Genomic DNA, 24,888 nt, shown 5'->3' on the forward strand with positions numbered 1-24,888 from the left:
TGCCTTCACTGCACCGACGAAGCTTTCAGTCAGCAGGCCTTGCGTCGCAGAAGGAATGCTGAATCAAGCGCGAAAAGCAAGTAACCCTGAAAGCGTGCAAGAAACTTGTGACCGGGAGAAAATACGACCGGCAGTAATTCCTTACATCCATCGGTTGACGCACAACCTGAAGAAAATCGCACCGCGAGGTAACACTGATGTTTTTTCAGCGCCTAATAAACTAATCAGCCTGTGCAGAAAAACAATACCAGAGAAGAAAAGTGCTTCGAGCTGCCTAGTAAGACACAGAAATAACTTACTCCTAAGTTACAGAAACTGCGTACTTGTTAGCCCTTTAGATAGCGGCAGCAGACCCCCCCCCCCCGCGCACGCACGCACGCACGCACACACACACACACACACACACACACACACACACACACACACACACAAACACACACACACACACACACGCACGCACGCACGCACGCACACACACACACACACACACACACACGCACACACACACACACACACACACACACACACACACACACACACACACACACACACACACACACACACACACACACACACACACACACACACACACACACACACACACACACACACACACGCTAGACACAAATAAAATCGGAGAATACATTTTTCTGGACGACGAGACACCAGAGGAAAGTTTTGCTGCAGCAAAATAATTAAAGCTGTAGATTTACGCACAATTCAAGCTGATAACAACCATCAAATGCACTGAAGTGAGCACACACAGCAAGGGTCATTTTGGCCCGTTATATCTCGCGAACAAAGCAAATGAGGACAGATGATATTAAAACCGTGTTTCCACTGACATAAGCGCTCTTCAATAAAAAATTGTCGCCAATTCAGACCGGAATTTCTTTTATTATTTTTTGAAAATGAGTTTTTTTGAAAAAACTTGCTTCTTTAACTATTTTTTTTTCTTTCGCGCTGCCCATAGGAAATATCTTCCGCAGAAATGTTGCGAAAACTCTTTTATATATTTGATATTGTTTTGCAGTTTCTGGGTGAAAAAGGGAAGGCTCCAAGGCGCACCAAACTTAGCAAACTTTTTTTAATTTGGGCTGTTTTTTCTGGCATTTTTTCACATCTTTTCCTTTTGAGGACGGCATAAAGAAAGCATGCATGTAATTCAGTGATGCTTACTAAAACCAGCAGAAAGGTTTTCGACACGACGTTTATAGCTCGCGTTAAATTCGGCCGTGAAATTCGAAAATATTGCGATGAGCTAAAACAGGACGCCCGCGCGGCCACCTTCAAATATCTTTTTGGCGCGCTGGGAGCCTTTCCAGGAAATAAAGTTATCGCTTCCGTGCACATTAGTGTGTCCACATAGCATATAAGAAACCCAGGCAAAACAAAAATATCGACCGGAGAGGCATGTTCGATCTCTCGTGAAATCACGCCTCACGTACCGATAAGCGCCCATTGTGAATAGCGTGAGAGCCGGAGATGAGGACTATCGGCGTGATAGTGTACTGGCAAAGGTCGCTATGGAATAATGTGGACGACGTTCCGGGTGTGAAGAGCTCCTCTAAGAGAGACAGCAGTCGGGCGCAAGACGTCATCATGGCTGCTGAGGGGCAGCAGTACACCTTGGTCGGTTTTTCTGACGAGTTGGACTGGAGAGCCTTGCACTTCATGGAACCCATACCACCAAACAGAATTTGCCAAGCATGCGGACTTGTAACCAGGGTGACTACATTTCTGCCTTGCTTGCATGTATTCTGCAAGATGTGCTACGAGCAGTGCCAGAGTGGCGAAGAGCACTGCTGTCCCTTCGACGGTCAACGAGTCCAGAAAGGTGACGCCGAATGGAGAGAGCTTCCTGCGGACAACTTGCTCAAACGAATGGTAAGAATGCAGAAAAACACAAGGAAAGTCATTTGAGCTTATCATCAAACGGTTTGGTTTGGCTTTCTCTGGAAGCGGAGTTCTGCACTATAAGAAAAAAAAAATCGAGCATTGGGGGAGCATTTCTGCCACGTAACAATAATCGCCATCTTTTCTTCAAACTAACGTCTCGCCACTTTCCTATTACGAATGCTGTGTCACGCTGACAGCGCGCACGCCATTTGTGACCTTGAAGTACCGTGACCGCGGTGATAACGCAAGCAAGGCTCGCGAGGAAGATTGTAGTTGCCTGGCAGAGATAGTCCACGAGTACTCGATTTTTCAGTAGTTTATGTTGTCCTATTCCAGCGATCTTCTAGGATTCGAGTGCATTGAGCATGGTTGATTTGATTTCGCGCATGCAGCCACAACAACCGGCCGCCTGTTTTACCTATGCCACAAAGTCGCTGTTTGGCGTGGCAAGCGTATTTTTTTTTAGCGCGGTTTTACTTCAAATATATATTGAAGGAACATTGATTTGATTTAATACCTTTAAAAGCAACGGTATGAAATTGTGTAATAATCCTTGGCAAAAAAATATAAAGAACGTGGACAGGAGTTTTCTAAATATGCATAAGCATTCGCGCGTCATCCGAGGGGACGCGCCCTCGCGGCTTCGTGGGTGACGACTTACAGGCGTGACCACCCGCGTCGACGTCGCTGCTTGATGGCCTTGCCTTGTTAGCCTGACCCTGAATTTTTTAGTACGCGAAGACCTAAATATGACCGATCCCCAATTTCCACTTGGCCTACGCTCTTAGAAAAAAGGTCGGCATATTCATTAACTGAACACTAACCGTCTACCTGTCGTAAAAAGCAATAACCACTTAGTAAGCGCAGGTAGTAAAAGGCAAGTTAGTGAAATTCACTACTCCGTTAGTAAGCGCACAATACTAACTCGAATGGTTAGTCCGTTACTGAAATGTTACTGACTGCACTAACAATTTGGTATCCGTACTGACTAGTGGGTTAAGGTTAGCCAGCTAGAAGTTTACGCCTATTTTGTATATATGTATGATTGCATCGTCATAGCAAGTTGATCCTACTGCAAAAACGTGTATCAAAAAAGGTAAATGAAAAAACAAACAACACGAAATGCCACGGCTTTTTACAGCAATTATTAACCGCTAGTTAATATAATTAAATACCACCGTAAGTCCGCATCACAAAACGTACGTTGAGGCATGAACGGGCCATAAGCGAGACCGCACATACACAAGCACACACAGAAGATCAAGGCTTTTACGCTTTTTTTCTTTATTTATTGAATCAAGGCTTCTACGTACTCGCCATCTACTCTAGAGCAGCGGCCTGACGGTTATTTATGTGCCTACTCGGGAATAGCACGCACTGCACTGGTTAGCAGCCGTCGAATTTAGAGCAGTAATTGATGATTTTTTCACCCAGTATCTTGCATCCCACTGTTTACATATATGTATGCCATCACTTAGCACGAAACTGTCACTCCAAGATAACGTAGTAAATTAAAATTCTGTTTAAATTTTGCATAAGACTGCCACAATTAATGCATAATACACTACGGCATATACGAAGCACCGGGCAACATAGGTATCTTAGTAGTTACCTAGTGAAATACATTAAGAAATAATGCCTGGTTAGCAAGGGCAAAATTTAACAGCTTTAGTAACGTGAAAGTTTGGGCGAGTTGTTGATGCATGGTTAACCACAGCGCAAGAACCGAGACGAGAACGGTAAGAAGAAGGACGAACGAGGCGTCGGCTTACAACTAGATCATTTTCTTCAGAAATGCGCCTATATAGGCGACACAGAAGAATAAAAAAACACGTAAGCAACAAAAAGAAAAAAAATAACCGACTATTACGATACTGCCTAATGCGAATTCTGAGCCCATTTGTTTAGGTTTTTCATTTTGCGATAAGTTGAGCCGGGACTGCCTTGTTAACCGGGAGACCGCGGAAGGCAGCGGGTGGGTGCATTCCACATTCACAACGGCCGCCGCAGACAGGCATATATGCAGCGCTTCATGCAGCGCTTTATTTCCATATATGGTATCAGTGGACGCCCTCGCCGCATACCTTAGTGATGACGTCATCGGCGACCGCACGACGGCACGCACTACTGTGGCGCCGTGGGTGGCCGCCGTGGAACCTGTCGTCTTGCCGCTGTCGTTCCCTCCTCCTCGCGCTCTCCTCGCTATCGCCGTATTTCATCCTCCGCTGCGCTCCGCGTTAGCTCTCTTTTGTCCTCGTTCGCCCTATCAGTTAGGCCGACGACGGCGGCGCCGCTCAACGCAGGGACGGGCGCCTAAGAGCTGTGCTCTCAAAGAGTGAAAAACACATGATAAATCAGCAACAAATGAAGCCTACTTATTAACCGTTATCGACACGTGCTCTGAAGGGCTGCTGCTCGGGGAGCTGGTCATCCATAAACGTACAGCGTGTATTAGGGCGGTACATATAAGTAGGTAACACGACACAGACCTAGAGAACTGTAGGCGCTAAACTTCCAATGGTTTATTTCATGCCCTTCACACCCAATTTATACATGCGCGAGAAAGTGCTTCTTCGGGGCAGGGAAAACCACCTGAATTCCCGCTCGTCCAGCTATCATTTTAATGTTATGCGAAACCGCATGAATGCACGGGATGGCAGCCAAATTCCTCATATGCACTTTTTGTTGAACTTGCGGCTTTGAGCCCCACAAACCTTGCTCTTTGCACCTAAAAAATTTCTTGAAAATATCATGCACTTGCTTTCCTCTGTCGCACAAGAAATTTTACACCTTGCAGTATGAACCATGGTTCGGAAAAGGGAAACAATGCTTGCAAGACTAACCACCGAAAGCCCTTCGTTAATTGTATGCAAGGTGTGGTATACGATTTACCATTAACTTGCGGCAAAAGGTACATTGGGCAGACCGGGAGATATATGTATCAATGACCGGCTCAGGCAACAACATCATAATAATGTACAAAAGAAAGCGGACCGACACCTTGCCATCCACTGTGACGCATGTACATTCCTGTGAACCCCGGTTTGAAAATTGCCGCATAATTGGTAAATGTTCAGACACACTTACCCGAGAAATAATCGACGCAGCAGCGAATGACCGCTGGGGCGAGCTATGCAAAAGCGTGGCATTGATAGTACTCACCAAGAAGGAGTTGAACTATTTCAACAGAGCACGTGTCGATAACGGTTAATGTCTAGGCTTCACTTCTTGCTGATTTTTCATGTGTTTCTCTCTTTTTTTGTAATTTTTATTGTTTCCGTGTTGTTTTCTTCTTCTGTGCCTCCTATATATGCGCGTTTCCGAAGAAAATAAACTGGTTGTAAGTCAGAGTCTTGTGTTCTTCTTCTTATCGTCCTCGTCTCGGTTGTTGCGCTGTGGTCCACCATTACCAGCTTTACTAGCTGCTGGCTAGCGATGGGATCTCATAATAGTCAGCGCAAACAAGACACGAAACACAAGAAGATACACGACACAGGCGCTGTTTCGTGCCTTGTTTGCTCTGAGCGTCGTGAGAACGTTCCAACTAGCCCAATTTGCTACCTTACTTTAGTTAAGGGATGCGGCGAAAGTAATAAAGTAATAGAATAGGCTCGAAACTAGTAAACGCTTGCAAGTACGAACTGTTTGCTAACTTTTTTCTCAGAGTGCACTTAAAGGTTTTCTCATTGCCCCCCCCCCCCCCTAAAGTTCTACTGTGAAATCCCGAGCAAGCGCCCCCTTCCCCTTTTCGGGAGATTTGACACATGCGCCAATGACCAAGCAAGTGCCCCCCCCCCCGGCCCCTCCCGCCATTCTTCTATGAACCTGTTCTCCGCCACAGAATCTTGCAGCAGCGGTTCCTAGGAACCTAAGTTCTAAGAGTCTTCAGATACGTGCACTATTTCTTAGTACTTTTACAATGTGCTGCCTCGGGGTTGCACTCTGAGTTGTCACAAACTATCGGAGCATTCGAAGAACGTCTTTCCACCCTTGTCATCACACATGAAATTTCACAGGAGGTTTCTTCCGTCTCAGTAAAAACATTATATGCATGCGTCGTCAATAAAGCATTTCATTAGAAGCACAGGTGTGCATTTTGCTTAGAGGATCTTCCGCCACCATCTTGAATTTTTGTCCGCGACCGAGCAAGGGCCTCCCTCCGAATCTTGTCCGATTATCTTTCACCGCAGGGGGGCGTTTGCATAGGCCTCTATGGTAGATTCTCCAATAATCTCCGCGTATTCTTCACTATTTAATAGGGGTGTGCGAATATTCTAAAGTTTCGAATATTCGTCGAATATAACATTCGAAATATTCGTATTCGATTCGAAAATCGTGTATTCGAAAAGTTTTGAATATTCGAAAAATTCAAATATGCGATTCGATTATCATGCATAAAATAACTCGTCTTCCACATTTCTGCTGCGTTCGTATCGCTAAAAACGTTGCCGAGAGGAGCGATAAACATCGTAAGTACACGGAGGCACGATATCTGCCTGCGACGAGCGCCTCAATACGTATGATTTATTGCTGGTGCATCTCCGACGTGCAGCGCTGTTGGCGATCATGTAACCGTACATTTTCAATATTATGCGGCCGTAACGTGCCGCACTACCACTCGTTCACTATGCGGGACCACTTCTGAAGAAAGACAGTGACCCACGTGACTGGTGGCGGACTGTTCAGATACCCCAGTCTGGCAAAGCTTTGCCCCATGTAACTCCCTATACCAGCCACTTCTGTTCCAAGCGAGCGTGCCTTTTCAGTGGCAGGAAGGGGCGGGGGGGTTGTCTCTGTTACAAGGGAGCGCCTGCTGCCTGATCATGTGGAGCAACTCATATTTCTTCATGATAACATGTAGTCATTACTTTCATTGCGCCGTGATATTTGCTTGTGTTGTGATGTGCATTGTGCTAGCCTGGACATTGTGTTCTGGAGATAGCAGTGTATGTTGTGTTGCCAGTCAGGCTGTTAATGTTCTTTTTTTTTCAAATAGCTACATGTTAAATAAAATATTGTTACTGTGGAGGCATTTTTCCTTTGATATTCGATATTCGATTCGATATTCGAAGGTGGATATTCGTATTCGATTCGTATTCGAAAAATTTGATATTCGCACACCCCTACTATTTAACCATTCGCTAACTATTGGGAATCACGGTAGGGGCCAGTGAGTTTTACATGAGAAATATTTACTGGCGATCTCGCACTTTTCTTAGAGGCCACCACTTTCTGCTTAATAAAGGCAGAAAGTGGTACTGCCATTATTAGTTATTAGTTCTGCCATTATTATTATTATAACTACTTTCTGCCTAATAAAGGCAGAAAGTGGTGGCGGCGACGTCATTGTTGCTGTAGTGATAGTTGTCTTTACCTGATACGGCACTGTGTTTCACAAAAAGATGTCACGGAAACTCGAGCTGCGCGCACCGCGGGAGCAATGTAGCAGGCGCCATGAAACAGCCGGGCTCCGCTGTACTCCTTCATGGGTTAGAAACAGCGCGAAAAAAAAAAACGAGGACACAGAAAGGAGCAGACAGGACCAAGCGCTGTACTCGCGTTGCCCTGCTTCGACGCCCAGCCAGCCGCGCTATCTGCGATGGTAATCCGCGAGGCCACACGATTGGGTTGTTCACCCTATAGAAGTAGACGAGCCAGAAGCTCCAATACAGCACGTAGTGGTAGTTTCATAACAGAAAGCACCCCCACAGCCCTACCCATATTGTGAGCCCCACAAGAAGAATTGTTGCGTATATGTGATCATTACACCCGGACTATTCACTTTGTGAACACCCGCTTCTCTGTAGTGCACGTTCATTGTTATATATATATATATAATATATATATATATATATATATATATATATATATATATATATATATATAATATATATATAATATATATATATATATATATATATATATATATATATATATATATATATATATATATATATATATATATATATATATATTTCGGTTCTTGAATGCTGTTTCTCCTAACTACTATTATTTGTTATTACAAACATTGTGACTAAAATGCTTTAAAAATGTTCTAGAACTCACGTCTGTCTATTTCGAAGCGCAAGTATGACATGCGATATTGCTTATGTATTTGTTCTATTCCAATAAAAAAAAATGGGGCATTGACAAATGTCTGAAGTGGTAGTTTAAGACATTAGCATGGTCACGTAGTTGAAATTTTCAACATATTCATAAGCTTTAACTTCCCTGAAGAGCGTTTATTACATTTTGTTTCAGGTGAAGTGTTGGAATGAAGATCGTGGCTGCGACACGATTCTGGTTGCGTCAGAGCTGAACAAGCACTTCAGCAGAGATTGCGACCACCACTCCACCTCCTGTTCGAGATGCTCGTCACTCGTGCTTTGTAGGAATATGTTCGCGCATATCCAGAGCGAATGCAAGGAGCACGTGGTATCTTTGAAGTCCGGAGCTGCGCATAAGATCACCAGCGACCAGAAAGAGATTATTATGGCTTTGAATGCAGGCATAAACGAGAGAGTAGCAAAAATTGAAAGAGGGCTCGACCAAGTTGTTAGTGAAAATACTGCTCAAAGTTACCGTCTGGTTGAGATTTCCCATTGCATGAACGCAATGAAAGAAACACTGCTAGAAATATCGAGCAGAAGCCATACATTGGAGAACGCTGCGTCGTCCTCTGCAGCAATCTATGAAACGCTGGTTGGCCAAAATGAAAAGTTGCATGAGCTTGCAGGAACGATCAAAAGTTCGAATGAAACACTGAATGGCGCACTGGAAGGAACGAAGCTAAGTGTCGAGCAACTGAAGGAAAACACAGAAAACTCGTTGAAGGCTCAATTAAGCGAACTCTTTAGTGGTGAGGGCGGCGTGCTAAGGAAACCTTTCGAAAGGAATTGGAGGATGCCACGAAGACAATCTGCAGCAAATACGCAGAAAGTGTCGCTAAGTCTGTTCACGTAAATGAGCACGAAAAGCCAGCAGGTCCAGACGGAACAACTGAACATCAGACAGTGGATTCAAGTCCAGAAAGCGCTTGGTCATGCGAGATTTTGTAGAGGGATTCAACGTAATTGAGGACAGCGCACCGTGAAACGGCTATCATCTTTATGGGACGGAAAAATACGTAGGTGGTGGTGGTGGTTATCATGTTGCAGCAGGCGGGGTTAGCCTGGCCTGCATGGCCCGCCATTGTTCCGTCTGAGCATCTCCTGAATTTTAGGTGTCTGCTACCACGTGTTGGACAGCCCAGTGGCTCGCAGGAAGACCAGCAAAATTCGTTGCACGCTCCTCCTCGTTGCCGCGGGCCCTTCAGGAAAAATGTTGTCTTCAAATGTCCGGTGCCCATGACAACCTTTTTGCAAGCTGCGGACCATCGCTGCTCTTTCCACATAAAACTGCGGGCAACGCCAAATAAAATGTTCAATGTCCCCGATGTCACCGCAGAAGGCACAAAACTGGGAAGCGTATCGCCCAGTCTTGAATGACCAAGCCGGGGTGTATGCGGAGCCAGTTCTTATGCGGTACAACGGCGTCGCTTGTTCACAAGAAAGTTTATGGATTACACATGCTTGGTGTGGAAACTTGTAGATCGCCTTGAAATGATTGCGTATCACATCGTTGTTGCTTTGGGAGGTCTTAGGAGTTCGTTTCCGACTCCAACCAGTTGCCAGCAGAGCCTTTCGAAAAGAAGGGAGAGAATGTTTTTATGTGTCCTCGCATCCAGGTCTACCGGGGAATAACGGGAAATATTTTTAATGGTTGTTCATTGAGAACGTTCGGCTGACGATCGCAAAAAAAGGTGCCATAATTAGTGGTATCGCTGCAGATTATCGTGAATGCTTTGCAAGACCCGTTAAAGATCGTAATCGTGTAATATATTATGGTGACTGTTCACTTCGCCTAGATAATCTGGAATGTTAAAGGTATGTCGCGGTCGACATGCTTCGGGCAGTTTGTTACAACTGAGGCAAGTAAAGGCTGCCATACACAATAATTGTTGTAATAATTATGTATGTCGTTAAATCTGTAAACATGTGTAGCGGCAGAAGATACTTTTCATGAAAGCATTTTAAAGTTTCCTTTTAAACTGTGGCAACTGTAGTTTTATACATCTGCACATTTACTTTATTGGCGTATAACTTATATTGGAAAGATGTGCGAGTTGGTTTTGACCCATGACGTGTAAACGCGCACAAAAAAAAAAAAAAAACGATTAGACAGAATAGAGAACGCTGCGCGTCATCTTGTTTTTTTTTTGTTGTTTTTTTGCTGTATTGCCGTCTTTTCCGGCCTTTTCATTCCATGGTATACAACTTAGCCTTCAAGTCGTGCCACGTATATCTTTTAACACCGCTTTGTATTACATACAATAGTTTGTAAAAACCACGAAAATATTGTTTACACCTCGGTATTGTTCATTGCTTTATTATTATTACTAACTGCGCAGCTGTTCTAGCTCGGCGTAATGTCGTGACCCAAAAACTATCATCATCACGAACAGGTATGGGCCACAGAAATTGTACAACAGACGGGCGGCGTATAGTGAGGAGGTAAGAGAAAGAGAGAGAAAGATATGGAAAGAAAGAGAAAATCTTGCAAAAAAAATTCATCATCAGGCCGCGGGATTCGAACGCGCGTAAACCACGATCCGAAGGCAAGCGTTCTCGAGGCACGCTAGCAGAGCATAGCATAGCCTTGTATAGTATAGTGCTGCAAGGGGGTGGGAAAGGTAAGTGAGGGTCAGGAGGACATATTGGGGGTGTGGAGGAGGGAAAGGCGGAGCGGCGAGTAAAGCATAGTATAGCAAGAGTCAGAAAGAGAGAAATAAAGAGAGAGAAATGCAGAAACAAAACGAAAGAAAGAGAGAGAGAGAATCAAAGAAAGAGAAAGAGAGAAAAGAATAGAAAGAAAGAGGAAGCAAGGGAGAAAGAGAGAGAGAGTGAGACAAAGAAAGGAAATAAAGAGAAACAAATAAAGAGAGAGAGAGAGAGAAATAGAATAGAGACAAAGCAATGCGGGAAGTCTGCACTGGGTCGCACAAGGCTTGGCACAGCAAAGATGTTCGATCCTCAACGGAAACCTAGTCACCAGATAGCAAAACCTGCTTACAACAAAGCAAAACCCAGCAAGAACCAGTTACAACGTTTACGGCTAACAGCTACCACCGTTAGCCTAAAGACATGAGATCGACCAGCCTCTATGTGACAAGCTTTGTGGGACTTGCTGCAAACTTCCCGCATTTATTATTATTATTATTATTATTATTATTATTATTATTATTATTATTATTATTATTATTATTATTATTATTATTATTATTATTATTAATGGGCGTAATCATCGCAAAAGGGTTTCAGACGACACTATAACAAACCACTCAATCCTTACTTCCTTGGTGCACAGCACTCAACGATGCGATACAAAGTTGGTCGCAAGCATTTGAAAGATCGTTCAAATGAAGGTGTCCGAAATAAAACACACGTGAAGCTCTACGAGTTTCTGGTTCACAGATTCAAAATCAAAGAAAGACAGCGGGAATTGCAACGGTGAACTTATCTGCCCGAGGGGAGAAATAAACGTTTATTGCACGAAACGGTACCGCGGTGCCTGTTCTGCTTCTACCCTAGGTGGGAGGTCTCCTCATCCCAGGAACCCTCTGGCCTTCGCTGCCTCCTTGGCCCTGGAGACGAGACGTCGTTATTGAGTCAGGTCCTCCGAGGCGAGCTTGGCCTCCCGCGTTTCGAGGTAAAAAATATTAGCGTAGCTTGCACTGGAGCCGCAATGCTAAAGAGACATCAGAGCTGAAGGGCACCTATGTAGTCCTGGCTTTTTGCTGTTTTGCTAAGTTTTGCAATCTTTCTCTTTTTTTCTTCCTCTATTTCTCTCTTCTCTCTGTTTTTTCTGTCTTTCTTTCTCGGTTTATTTATATTTATTTATTTCTCTCTTTGTCTCCCTTGCTATTTCTACATTTCTTCCTCTTTCGTGCCTTTCTCTCTCTCTCTCTTTCTCTGATTCTCTCTCGTTATTTATCCTTCTGCACTTATTTATCTCTATTTCTCTCTTTCTCATTCTTTCTATGCTATGCCTTACTGTCACTCCTTTCTCTTCCCCTCACGCTCACTTCCATTTCCCACCTAGCTACACTATACTATACAAGGCTATGCTGTGCTCAGCCAGTGTGCCTGGATAGCCGAGTGGCTGAGACGCTCGGCTTCGGATCGAGGGTACGCGGGTTCAAATCCCGCCTCGTGAACATTTTTTTTCGCCAAGAATTTCTCTCATTCTCTTTCTTTTTATCTCTTTCTTTCTTTATCTCTGTACTTGTTCTCTCACCCATCAGGGTTATTACAGGCCACGCCGAATGAATCGGCGCACGCGTTCCTGGAGCGAAGCAGAAGAGGATCGAGATGAAGAGGATGCAGAGAGCGCGTGCCGGTTTCATGATGATGTGATGATCATTTCTGTTTGCGACAGACAAATTACGGCCAGCTAACACGGCTTCGCTGTTATAATATTTTTCTTGCTATCTCGTGGAACCGTGTATGCGTTTTAAAACAACAAGGTGAGCGCGTATGCCATTTATCTACATAACGAAGTCATCGACGAAATCCTCCGGGGACTTTTCCACTAGAGCAATGAAGTAGGCGACAATCAATTTTTGGAAAAAGGAACAACGCGAACATGTCTTTGCAGTGTGCCCGCGAGCTTTGGAAGGGTCAAAACGTGAAGTAAGGCAATATTGTTGATTGTACCGTATTCATTTATTCATTCATTTATTCATTCTACCTCAAGGTTCCCGGTACGGGACATTACATGACAGGTGGGTAAACAGAAAAAAAATGGCGGGTCAGGTTAGATTTCGTGATTTGAAAGATTGTCTTCAAGCAGCTTTGAAACGAGTAATGTCGGCAATGAGCAGATATTTCAGAAGGCAGGACATTCCGTTCTCCGGCAGTATGCAGAAAAATGAACTTGCATTTCAATGCAAGTAGCGAGAAGAACGGTGCGCAGGAATGATGGTTTGGTTTCCTGAAAGCAGTGAATAGAAAAACTTCTAAAATAATATTAGGCGAGCGCTCTTGCGACGAGAAGTAAGAGAGGAAAGTCACAACCGGGATATTAGGGCCGATATATTTGTCTTATAGGAGTACTCAGAAAGAAGCGCGGTTTTGGAGCGATTCAAGGGAGTGATATTAGCTTGATGGTTGCCATAAAAAGTACAGGAATATTCTAGTTTAGATCGGTTTAACGTTCTATATGCAAGTACTTTGACTGCAGGAGATGCTGATGGCAAGTTACGGTGTAGATTACCTAGTGAGCGATTGCAGGAATTAGTTAATTGGTTAATATGATGGGTGCAGGACGGATCAATAGATATATGTACTCACTGAATTCAGCTGCTGTTGCTGAGGGAGTAAGAAGGCACGGCGTAGTTACGGCGGTGTTGAAAGTACACGTGAGAGCACATACTGACCTTAAGGGACATGCACCATTGGTTGCACCATGCTTGCATTTGGAGGAGGTCTTCCTGGAGATTATTGGTTGGTATAAATCACAGCCATCCGCAAAAAGGCGTATATTATATGATACGTTAAACGGTAAGCCATTTTATATATGGCAAAGAGTAGCGTTCCAAGTACAGAGCCTCGCGGCACACCAGATAAAACAGAGGGGAGAGAGGAGGAAAAGGAGTGTGAGGTGATCGGTCAAGAATTCACATATCCAAATAACTGTGTCGCAGTAAAGGTTTAGGCGCGAAACTTTACGCATGACATGATTATACCACACTTCAACGAAGGCTTTTCGTAGTCCAAGAAGAGAGCGTCAGTGGCGATGTTGAGATCGAGGTTAGAGTGTAAATCATGCAAGAATAAAGCGCTCTGAGGAGGAGGAGGTAAAACTTTATTTGACCAAGGACTCGGGCACGTACGTCCCAGGGCCCCCGCATGACCCCACTGCGCTATGCTTTCATTAGTTCATGCAGTTCCATCACGTGGGCGGCCCGGTCAGTGGCGACCTTCTGCTTGGCCGGGTCCGTCGCTGGGTGTTGCAAGAATGAGCTTTGCGATATCCACGCTGGTTGGGATGAAAGCAGCTGACAGATGACAGAAAATTGGCCCTGTGGGAGTGCAGAACGTGCTCCTTTAGTTTTTTAGTTTCGAATAAACGCTGGCGAGGGAAATGGGACGGTAGTTGCTAAGATTTGTACGGTCCCCTTTTTAAAAAATGGGAATTATCTTTCCAAATTTCCACTCAGAGGGGATTTATCTAGTGTAGAGAGGTTGCTTAAATATTAACATTAGAAAAAGTTAGTGATGTGCTTGGTACTTTTTAATACCTTAGCGTTTATGCCGTCTTTACTGCACGAAGACGAATTTTTAATGACTCAATAATTTTAACGATGTCGTTCGCGTCGAAAGTTATGTTTTCCATTGAGGGCATTTATACGGTGGCTATAGGGGAAGAATTTCAAGGCATTCATTAGTGAAGACAGACAGAAAGCAGTGTTCAAAGCATCAGCAGTCTCGGATTCCGGGGCAGAGGAGCCAGAACTGTCATGGAGAAAAACAGTGCTGGACCCCTGGGGATTAATGCATTGCCAGAAGCGTTTCGGGTTAGTATGTAACATGGTGGGCAACGTGGTTGAGAAAAAGGCACGTTTGACCTCTGCGACCCGCTTGTTACATTCATTCATTCATTCATTCATTCATTCATTCATTCATTCATTCATTCATTCATTCATTCATTCATTCAGTTTATTTAGACAAAAGGAAAATTTGCCTGGGTTGAAGGGACTAAAGGCAGATTACCTCGGCCTGACTAGGGTCCCTCCACCCATACATTTCTTGACTGCAACATGATATTCCTCCCATTCAAGGTCAGATTGAGAAGAGTTAGCAAAATGAAAGATGCGCTTCTTCTTATCGCTTAGACGTTTTAGCGTGGTATTAAAGGGGACTGTTTCCGTTCTGTAATTGTTATGGTAGGAGCGTACATTTTAACTAGACGCAGGAATTCATATTTAAACAGCCACCACTTAGTTTCAAGTGAACGAAGGTGAACGTCGGCCTTGAAAGAAGTTATCATAAAAGGCTGTTGAATCTTGGATCATGCTGTTGTAGTCGCCTCTGTTATAAAGCGTGATTGTTTTAGATGCGAAGCAGCTTTTGCTCGGGGCTGTGTTCGGCGGTGGCGTCCACGCTCCACTGCGCATGCGCCTACTCTCTATCCCACTCTCCTCCTTTACGCAGGTGTTCGGTCGCCTTCTCTCCTCTCCTACCCCGCGCTGCAGCCGCGCCGCAGCCAAATACAGCCTGTAACCCGCTCTCTCCTCTCCCTCCCCCATTTCATGTGTATATAAGCGCGTGCGCTCGGTCGGCTTCCGTCATTCTCGCTCGACTCCCGTTCAGATGAGTTGTAACGTCAACGTCGGGATGCGAAGCAGCATTGGGGGCGCACACCAAGTTTCCGTTGCGTTCACTCGGCGCCAACGGAAAGCAACGCACAAACACAACGTAATGATAACATAAACACTAAATACAAACCTCACACACTAACGGAAACGCCGAGTGAACGTAACGGAAACTTGGTGTGCGCCCTCAATGCTGCTTCGCATGTCGTCATGGTTCCCTTGAGTGGGAAATGGTGTAACTTTTTTTTTGGGGGGGGGGGGGGGAGGAGGATGGGGGGCGCGGGTTCTTGTTTGTGGCATGAAAAAGTAGCATGCGGTATCTTATGGCCACTCAGACCATTCTTCTGCTAGGTGATATTGGAAAGGTTTTCAGAGTGTGAAGTAATCTATTAAACCCAAAATGTTAGCCGAACGGTCTGTAGTGCGGGTGGGATCGTTGACAACTTGCGTGATTCCAAATGTGAGACACGCGTTGACGAATTCACTGGTCAGGTCACTTTTTATTAGAGTGGAAGCGTGATTTGACAAAGCGATAGGCGGGACGTGAAAATCACCAAAAAGTGAGACAGGCCTGTTGGGGTACGTCTCAGTTATCTCACGCAAAGCATCGTGGAAAGCTGGCAGGATTCAGGAGTCGGCTGTAGGAGGGCGATAGCAAATGCCAAGAAGGATGCGCGGGAAGGATGCGGTTCAGCATAATCATAGCATTTCAGGAGGTGTAAGCCTAAATTCATCAAGAAAACTGCAAAACTCGTCCTCTTTAGAACGGGCTGACTGTATATTCAAATGTAAAAAAGTGACAGTCTATACACACTTATCCGGCAAAACTGAACTTAATTCAGAGGGTCTAGCACACTTCACAGCCATCTTGAAGCCGAATGTTCAATAAGAGCCAAATAAATGAACATTGCTAAGAATAAAAAAAAGAAAAAGAACAGTAGCACGGGCATAAAGGCAAGTAACGCTATATGTACAAAGCCAACGTTTGAAGAGAATGTTACGATGTCTAGCACCTTATGGCTGGTGCCCACAACAGCAAGACTTCTGCAGGGATGACTACATAAATGCAAGATTAGTGTAGTGCAGGCTATAAAATGTAAATAAACGATATCGATGAAAAGGGTGAACTTTATGAATAGAACCCGTGCTTCGCTTAGTCCGCCAGAGTGCAGTACATGGTGATCAGGTATCAAGGCTAAGGTCAAATTCAAGTAGGCGTTGAATTGCGTTGAACTAGGCGTGAGTTGACGTGAGTATAAGCGCGAGCCGACATAAGGCTGAAGTTGAGTAGATAGAACTATAGGTCGGCAAAAATAGTGGAGCTCACTGTCGCTCAAAAAATATATTTTGCGCTTAGGGCTCACTCGGACTCAGTCCCGCAAAAATATTACTCACTATGAGTGAGTTTGCCGACATATAGAAAGAGCGATTGTGTGATCTAAAGTTTTTCCTCAGAACCTCACCGAAAGCATAGTCATATGTATCAGTCAAGAAAGGCGAAGACAGCGGTGTGCGCTTCAGTGGTAGTACTGGTTTCACCGAAATGGTCATTACTCAGTCTATAAATGTTCCATTGACTTCTTGACAAAGCATTATCATGATTCTGTTTAAGTAACTGTGATTGCATTTTTTTTTCCTGAAAGCGTTTAGACAAAATGGACAAGTCAGTAGCCTGTAGTAGAGTTTAAAATATTGGTTCTTCTTTTTATTTCGAAGGCCTGCCATTCGGCACAGTAATTTGCTGTGTCAAAAATACACATGCAAATTTACTTCGTGTATAAAGTCTAATAATAATAATGATCGTTGGTAAGGTCGACGGATCCAGCGGTCGAAGTCGGGTGGTCGGCCAGGCCTGAGGCCCGATGCACGGAGGTGGCGAAGCCAGCTTAGTTGTAGGCCTGTGCAATTGAGTTAGCTTCACGCATGAGTTCGCTTCGGCGGCCTGGCGTTTTTGGGGAAACAAGCACAAATTCTTTGGAATTTATGTACAGTGCTTGTTTCAGGCGGTGAGGGTGATGGTGAGGGTGAGAGCGTTAGTGACGCATGGTGACTGCATCGGGTAAACAGCCATTCAGTCTGTGGTTCTTGGTGGATCCGGCGGAGCGTTGCAATCCTTCATAACGCAGCTCCAGCCACTACGCGTGGCTCGTGAGGGCAGTGTTTTGAAGCCATTGCGTTTCCTTCGCCAAGCACCGTACATTAATGCTTATTTCACCCCTCGCCATGCGTAGGGTAGCAAACTGTCCGTAGTCTAGTTAACCTCCCTGCCTTTCCTATACCCATTCTCTTTCTCTCTAACCGAGGAGCGCCGGTCAGATAAGCGAAAGAATGTGCGAGTTCGAAAAGGATTTCGATACATATTTCGAAATCCTGTATTCCTTTTGAAGTTATGTACAACCACCAATTCTAAATAATTTGCTAACAGCGCGATTTTGCAGTTGCCAATTTGCGCAGATATGCTGACATAACGTGCATACTTAATGCTAAGTAATCAGTGCAAATATATATTGCTTTCCTCAAACAGGATCAGGATGTGCACCGAAACGACCATCAGCGGGCTAGGAACATTGTTCCACGAGCTGGGCCACGTTTATTACTTCATGCTGTACGCGGACCTGCCACATGTTTTTCGAACAGGCGCAAACGCAGGTAAATCAACGATTCTTTGTTGTTTTTAGTGGCGGAGCTCCTTATAGCATTACTTGGTCGGTCGTCGCTCCATCCGGCGTTCCCCCGCCGTCGCATCTCCCGTATTATTCAATAGATGGCGCTGTCCCATAGAGATGCTGGTGCAGTGAACTATGCAGCAGTTCGCACCACCAAAGCAAGGCTGGTGCGGTGGTGGCGAGCGACGCAGCGGCAGTGAATTAGCCGTACAGACTTATTTACGGTGCTGTGTGTGTGTTTCTTTGTTTGTTTGTTTTCTTTTTTTTGTTCGCTGGCTAGGGTAAATTAATCTTGCCCGCCCGATACAAAGGGAATGGCCCCAAATCATCATCATCATCATCATGTGCATGCAAACTGCAGTTGGTTGACGATATACTAGATGGCGCTGTCCCATAGAGATAAAAGAAATTAAATAAAATAAATAAAAAATAAAAATAAAAAATAAAAAAATGGAAAATAAAAATAAAATAAATAAAAAAGAAAAAAAAGAAAAAAAGAAGAGAAAAAAGAAAAATGGAAAATGATCAAAGCGGCGTATCGCTTTGATTACTGCTGTAATCAAAGCCCAGTGGTTTCGCCCAGCAGTAATCAAAGCGATACGCCGCTTTGATTACTGCTGGGCGAAACCACTGAACATTTCACGGTGTAACCACGATTGCTTCAGGAGCTTCGCCCAAGCTCTTTATCATTCACGCTTGGATATGCTGTAATTTTTTTTTCCACTGCGCTGACGCAATCGCATACTAAGGTACATGCCTTCTACTGGCACATGGTTCAGTGCTAAAATAAAATTGATTTGCGTGGCGAATATTATGTGGTTTTGTTAGATCAATTATAAAGGAGATGACGTGGATAGCCGGCAGTCTTGCATATATTCTCTGTGCCGCGCTGTCTCTACTCGGTGCTCTATCCATGTGAGACAGCGACGTTCGTGCTTGTTTAACGTTTCTTTTGTTTTTCATTGGCTAAATTCTGCTACAGTCTCTGCGCAAGACGTCTCTTTATGCATCGGAAACTTGTCCGCTGTAATCGAAAGTCTTAGAGCAAAATTTTCGAAATTCAGTGAAACGCGTGGCGCGAATAGCGGTGTACACCTTTCGCCTTACGCGTGCGATGCACTAGCATTCGTGCATTTGCTCGAGCATTTCGAGCACTTTGTCGTTCACATTCTTGGGTATTTCTACATGTCTGGCACTGGGAGTGGGAGAACTTGTAAAAATAATTTCTATGAACTAGCTAGACACATTGGTTCCATTCAGATTGCGATACAACTGTTGTTTTTTCATTAGCGATTACTTTGGCCTCTCTGGAAGATGTCAAAACTTATTAAGTGAATGATGCGACTACTTCGAGGCGGTTTCGCGCCCCTAGTCCTTAGTTCGTTCTCTTCTTTCCTCGCAATTCATGCCCGCTTACTCCTCATTTATAGGGCCAGCTGTTGTTATTAAAGTGAACTTTTTAATATTGCCGAAAAGTATGTTTACAAATATAGCTTGAATCATTACTCCACATGTGTCCGTGAAATGAAACCTCAGCTTTTTTACCTGTTCTATGAAGGTACTACGAAAGGTAACAGACAAAAAAAAAATCTTTATAAATGTTTCGTGGCAACGAAGAAAAATGTATGACTGTTCATTGGATTTCTTTGTGCATTATAAAATTGGCCGCAGGGTATTTAGGAGAAGTGTGATTAATATTTCTATTATCTCCGCATACATAGCATTCCACGAGGCTGTTGCAGACGCGCTTTCATGGTTAGCCATTCAATCTAGACGACTTCGAGAACATCTTGGGTTTGGAGTAACAGATGCCGGTAAGCAAAAAAAGTCTAACTTGTTATCGATAAAAGGACCGAAAAATCGCATGATTTTATTATTTTCTGAAAGCATCGTCATCGGTTTTTGGTAATTAAGTTTATATATTTATTTATTCAGGGGAGCATAGAAAAGTATATAGAAAATGAAATGAGCGTGCTCCATAATTATGGTATTGAATCACCTCGCAGGAATATTTCAAATGATACAGAGAGCATGGGGTCAAAAGGCGTTATTGTTAGGCAGGGTTTGGGGCTCTTCTTTACGAGATTTATTTTTGCAGTAAGGTACTCCTAATAAAATGAAACAGAATAACTGACCGCTGGGCGAGTTGGGGCTGCCTACACTAGATGGTGATTATCTAGCAGTTTAGGTGTACGTTTTCAGACGCGTGTTCGTGCTGTGGTATTTGTACGTGTATCTGACATTAAATCTTCAGTTGCTATTTGCAGGCGAATATAATGTCACTACAAAGGAATGACAACTATCATGTCCTCTGCAGATTCGTGATAGCGACACGGTTTTGCTGAACTCTTATCCTTTTATTTATTTTTTCTCATTTATGAAACGCGTTGCACCTGCTTGGACGGGGTAGCTTCGGAGACACACCACCAACGGGCGCTTGCCTTTGACCATGTCGGCCAACTGTTTCATGGAATAGCAACCAGTATGTGGATGTGGACAGTGCTGGACGAACCTGTGAGCCGCGAGAGCATGGACTCACTCTACTGGGATATGAGGCAAGACCTATTGCTTTATGAATGAATGAGTAAATCAAATATAATAATAATAATAATAATAATAATAATAATAATAATAATAATAATAATAATAATAATAATAATAATAATAATAATAATAATAATAATAATAATAATAATCAATCAATCAATCAATCAATCAAACGTTTATTTCATGTGCCCAGGAACAACCGTAAGGTCTTTGTACTGGCGCACGAAAAAAAAAACAAAAAAAACAAAAACAAAGGAAACATTCATAATAAAATATCAGGGATAGAAAACGTTACAAAATTGCACATATACAACTATGCGCAGGCAGAAAAAAAATATCAACAGTGTACAAGGCTATGTAAGTACAGTGCAAAGCTCGGTGCAGAACAACGACTGGGAGCTGTGAAAAACATCGAGCTCCAAAAAGTAAGCATTGTAAAGACGTTGTATCCTGCCAATGGTCGAATGTTCACAGAGGCAGGCGGTTACATGAAAAGGTCTATTCTCTCTGGTCAGCTTACGTGGAATTCGGAAATTAAGACAGTTGAGCAGTACAGGGCAGGATATGATACCATGCACAAGCTTGTAAAGAAATAACAGATCAGCGCGATTTCGTCGGCAGCAAAATGATGGCAATGATAATAATCCAGCAGCGTTTGAACGAGATCCAGAGTCATTTCTAGCGAAACGATGGTTGTAAATGCTTAGGAATTTTTTTCTTGACTCGCTCAATGGCGTTGCTGCTGGAATTAGGAATGCCATTCCAGATCACAGATGCATACTCTAGTTGAGGAAGACATAGCGCGGTGTACAATTTTCGGAAGGGCACAGGAGAACGGAATTCTCTAGACATTCTGCAAACACAGCCTAGGGTGCGAAGACCCCGCAAAGCAACACGCTTAGCGTGAGCAGAAAAGTGTAAGGTGCTATCAAAAAGAACACCTAGATCATTGATCTCACATACCTTACACAACGACACAGAATTGACAGAATATAAAAATGGCACACTAGATGTTTTTCGAGTGAAACCCATTACCTTGGCTTTGGAAATATTTAGGGAGAGGTTATTGCTCCTGCACCATTCAGAAAAAGAACACAAATCAGATTGCAGCAAGCGACAATCGATAACTGAATGAATTTCCTTAAATATCTTTATGTCATCGGCATACAAAAGGAAAGAAGAATTCCGAATGACAGAAGAAACATCATTAACATAAATTAAAAAGAGGAGTGGGCCCAGTACCGACCCTTGAGGAACCCCACTAGTAGCTTTATACAAAGAGGACGTTTGGCCATTAACGGCAACGTAACATAATCTATCAAGAAGATAGCTATGGAGGAGATTCACAATTGAAGAATCAACATCAAAGTGTGCAAGTTTATCCACAAGCAGCGAATGGCTGACAACATCAAAAGCTTTGCTAAGGTCACAGTAAATAGCGTCCACCTGTCCTCTCTGCGAAATAGGCGTGGAGACTTGCATCATGAAACTGGCAAGATTAGTGACAGTTGAGCGGCCAGCGAGAAACCCATGCTGATTCACAATCAATGAATTTTTTACATCAAAAGACAATATTTTGTGAAGAGCAAGCTCAAAGATTTTGGATGTGGCACAAAGAAGGGAAATAGGGCGGTAGTTCGAGACGTCACTTTTACAGCCAGACTTAAACACTGGGAAAACACGAGCAGTTTTCCACATGCTAGGAAACGTTGAAGCATCCAGACACTTAAGAAATATGGTAGTCAATACTGGGACAAGTATACTGCCATAGGCTTTTAGTATGGCAGAGGGGATGCCATCTGGGCCAGCTGAAAAGGATGGTTTCAAGCGCTTAATGCATTCTGAAATGGTATCTTCATCTAGCGACACAGCATCAGCTGTGCCAACTGCCTTAACCTGTCGACCGTTACTAGCTACAGAGGCTGGAGATTTATAGACAGATGAAAAATGCATGGCAAAACAGTCAGCAACGGCTTGAACTTCTACTCCATTTGGGTCCAGTATCCTGAAGGACTCGCCACTTTTGCTCGACCGTTTGCGCACATACTTCCAAAACTCAGCCGGCCTGTCAGACGCGCTTTTTTCTAAAAATGAAATATATAGACTGTGATCCCGTTTATAAAGGCGTTTACAAAGAGTACGAAAATGACAGAATTCTTCCTTCAAATGAGTTGATGCAGAACGTTTATACTTCCTGTGTGCACGATCTTTATGTTTCAGTGCACTTATAAGTTCTGATGAGAACCAGGAGGGATATTTACAATGATGAGGTGTATACTGGGGAATGAACTTGCGCATGCTGGTCAAGATAAGCTCCGTAAACTGATCGACTTGATCATCAACATTGGGTTTGTCAGTTACCAGTGACCAATCTGTGGTGGACAAGTCATGGTACAAGCCAACGTAGTCACCTCGCTTGAAGGCAAATCTGGGCGTTTTGTCGATTTTTCTGGGAAAGCTTGGTTTTTCTGGTGAAATACAGAGTGTTAGTTTGAGTGGTGGGTGAAATTTGTCAGGACGAACAAGAGAGATGTGAGAGAGTGATACTTCGATAGGTTGATTATTAGAAATACACAGATCTAAGACGTTACCACAGGAATTGGCAATACTATTGTGCTGCTGTAGGGAATTAAAAGCGAGAAAATCTAACAATACGCTGCATTTGTTCTTTAAGAAATGATGATAATGAGAAAATTTAAGTGTGGTCCAGTCAATTCCTGGTGTGTTAAAATCGCCAAGTACAAGAATTTTGTGCTTCTTATGTGAAATTACCACATTTTCAATAGAAGAGACGATCTGATTAAAAGCAATTGGTGAAACGCTAGGCGATACATAGAAACATCCAATCAACAATTTTTCACAGTGCTCAAGACTAATTTCGATCCAAATTGATTCAGAAATTGTTTCTATGTCCTTGCGTCTAACAGATCTTAGAGAACTGTCTATAGCCATCAATACACCACCACCTTTTTGTTTAGTTGCACAGAAGTCCCGATCACTGCGGAAGGTGGTGTAGTTCGACGGAAGATAGTCACAGGAAGGAATTTCACTGCACAGCTACGTTTCAGAAATCGCAATAATGTCAAAAGAAGACGAAACAACATTAGCAAAGAATTCGCGCGTCTTAGTGCGAAGACCACGAGCGTTCTGATAAAACATATCCAAATTACAGGGCACCGTTGCTTACGGGTGCGCACTCTGAGGGATGGAGCATGTCGTCGCGGAGAATCCCACGGAATGGTTTGAAAATGCAACCGCACGGCCACATTGACGGGTCATTCAGACGTTTCGATGTATCTTCGTCAACTGTAACGCAGAACGAGGAGTAAGAAGGATATTTTGTTTTGAGCCGCCGGCAGGAAATGGCAGAAAGGTCAACAGACTCAATGTGTTTCTTGAGATCAGCAGATGTAGTGTCAGGGCTCAACTTGGACACAAATATAGCCCACTGCCGCTGGGGTCGTTGGGGGATTTGAGCCACTAACAAAGTGGACGAGTCCATGGCTCCAGTAGATACATGTGTTTTTCTTTTCGTTTCTTTTCTTGCACTCACTGTGACATTGGCCGAAGAGGTTTCCGTACGATCCACAACGCGGAGCTTCAAATCACGCTGAAAACCTGGTGGTGGGGTAAAAGGTGGGAGCGTTTCGGTGTTATGAGTCGTATCAGAGGTCGCAGGGGTGTCGGAGTTCACGGAAGACTTTGCCGTTGGAGACGTTGGAGACGTTGGAGAATTTGCAGCCGTTGGAGACTTTGCAGCCGTTGGAGACTTTGCAGCCGTTGGAGACTTTGCAGGACGTTCCCCTAGCTTGGGGGTGACGCAGCGTGTCAGCTCATCGCGCAGAAAACGAACCTCACCACGAAGGGAGGCGACGATACGGACCTGCTGCTCAGCCACTCGGGAATGTTCCTTTCGCAGGCGCTCATTGTCCTCCCGCAGCTGTGAGACCTCGTCACTCAGGAACGAAATCCCTTCCAGCGCGTCGAGGAGCAGACGGCGAAGGCCGGCTACCTCCTCGCCAAGGTCACCCGAAGGGGCGAGAGGTGGACCGGTTGGGGAATCACGTGGCGGCAGGGAACACGCCGCCGTCGCGCATACCTCGGTCTCGTCGTTAGGCCTGTCACCATGCTGGGCGGCATCGCACAAATTGCACGAAAATGTACGCGATCCGGACTTCAAGAGCTGCAGTTGGTCATCCGGCCAAGTCACACACTTCGCGTGCACACGTTTTTCGCAGATTTCGCAGCGGAAAAACTGCTGCTTACCAAAAAAAGCGCACGAGCAGAGCACACACGCATCCCGGCTGGGCGCCATGCTGCTAATAATAAAAGCTGACGAGCAGCTTGACTAGCTCCGGCCCC

The 24,888-nt window shown here is 44.2% G+C and overlaps 2 protein-coding genes across 2 annotated transcripts in view; both read left to right on the forward strand.

Moving 5' to 3' along the window:
* The window catches only part of LOC119394383 (angiotensin-converting enzyme-like), a 100,599-nt gene extending 80,040 nt beyond the window's left edge, over window positions 1–20,559 (forward strand). Inside the window, exons 8-10 of the mRNA XM_037661680.2 lie at window positions 17,838–17,962; window positions 19,701–19,793; window positions 20,390–20,559. Of these exons, the coding sequence (XP_037517608.2) occupies window positions 17,838–17,962; window positions 19,701–19,793; window positions 20,390–20,559 (388 nt within the window). The remainder of the gene's footprint in view (window positions 1–17,837; window positions 17,963–19,700; window positions 19,794–20,389) is intronic.
* Window positions 1,622–9,327, forward strand: LOC119392993 (E3 ubiquitin-protein ligase PDZRN3-B). The gene is made up of 2 exons (XM_037659868.1): window positions 1,622–1,887; window positions 8,161–9,327. Exons 1-2 carry the CDS (start codon window positions 1,675–1,677, stop codon window positions 8,860–8,862), a joined length of 915 nt encoding a protein of 304 aa, XP_037515796.1. The 5' UTR covers window positions 1,622–1,674; the 3' UTR covers window positions 8,863–9,327.
* Window positions 20,560–24,888: the final 4,329 nt, after the last annotated feature.

The sequence above is a fragment of the Rhipicephalus sanguineus genome, chromosome 5, assembly GCF_013339695.2.
Source record: "Rhipicephalus sanguineus isolate Rsan-2018 chromosome 5, BIME_Rsan_1.4, whole genome shotgun sequence".
In the NCBI taxonomy this organism is placed as follows: Eukaryota; Metazoa; Arthropoda; class Arachnida; order Ixodida; family Ixodidae; genus Rhipicephalus; species Rhipicephalus sanguineus.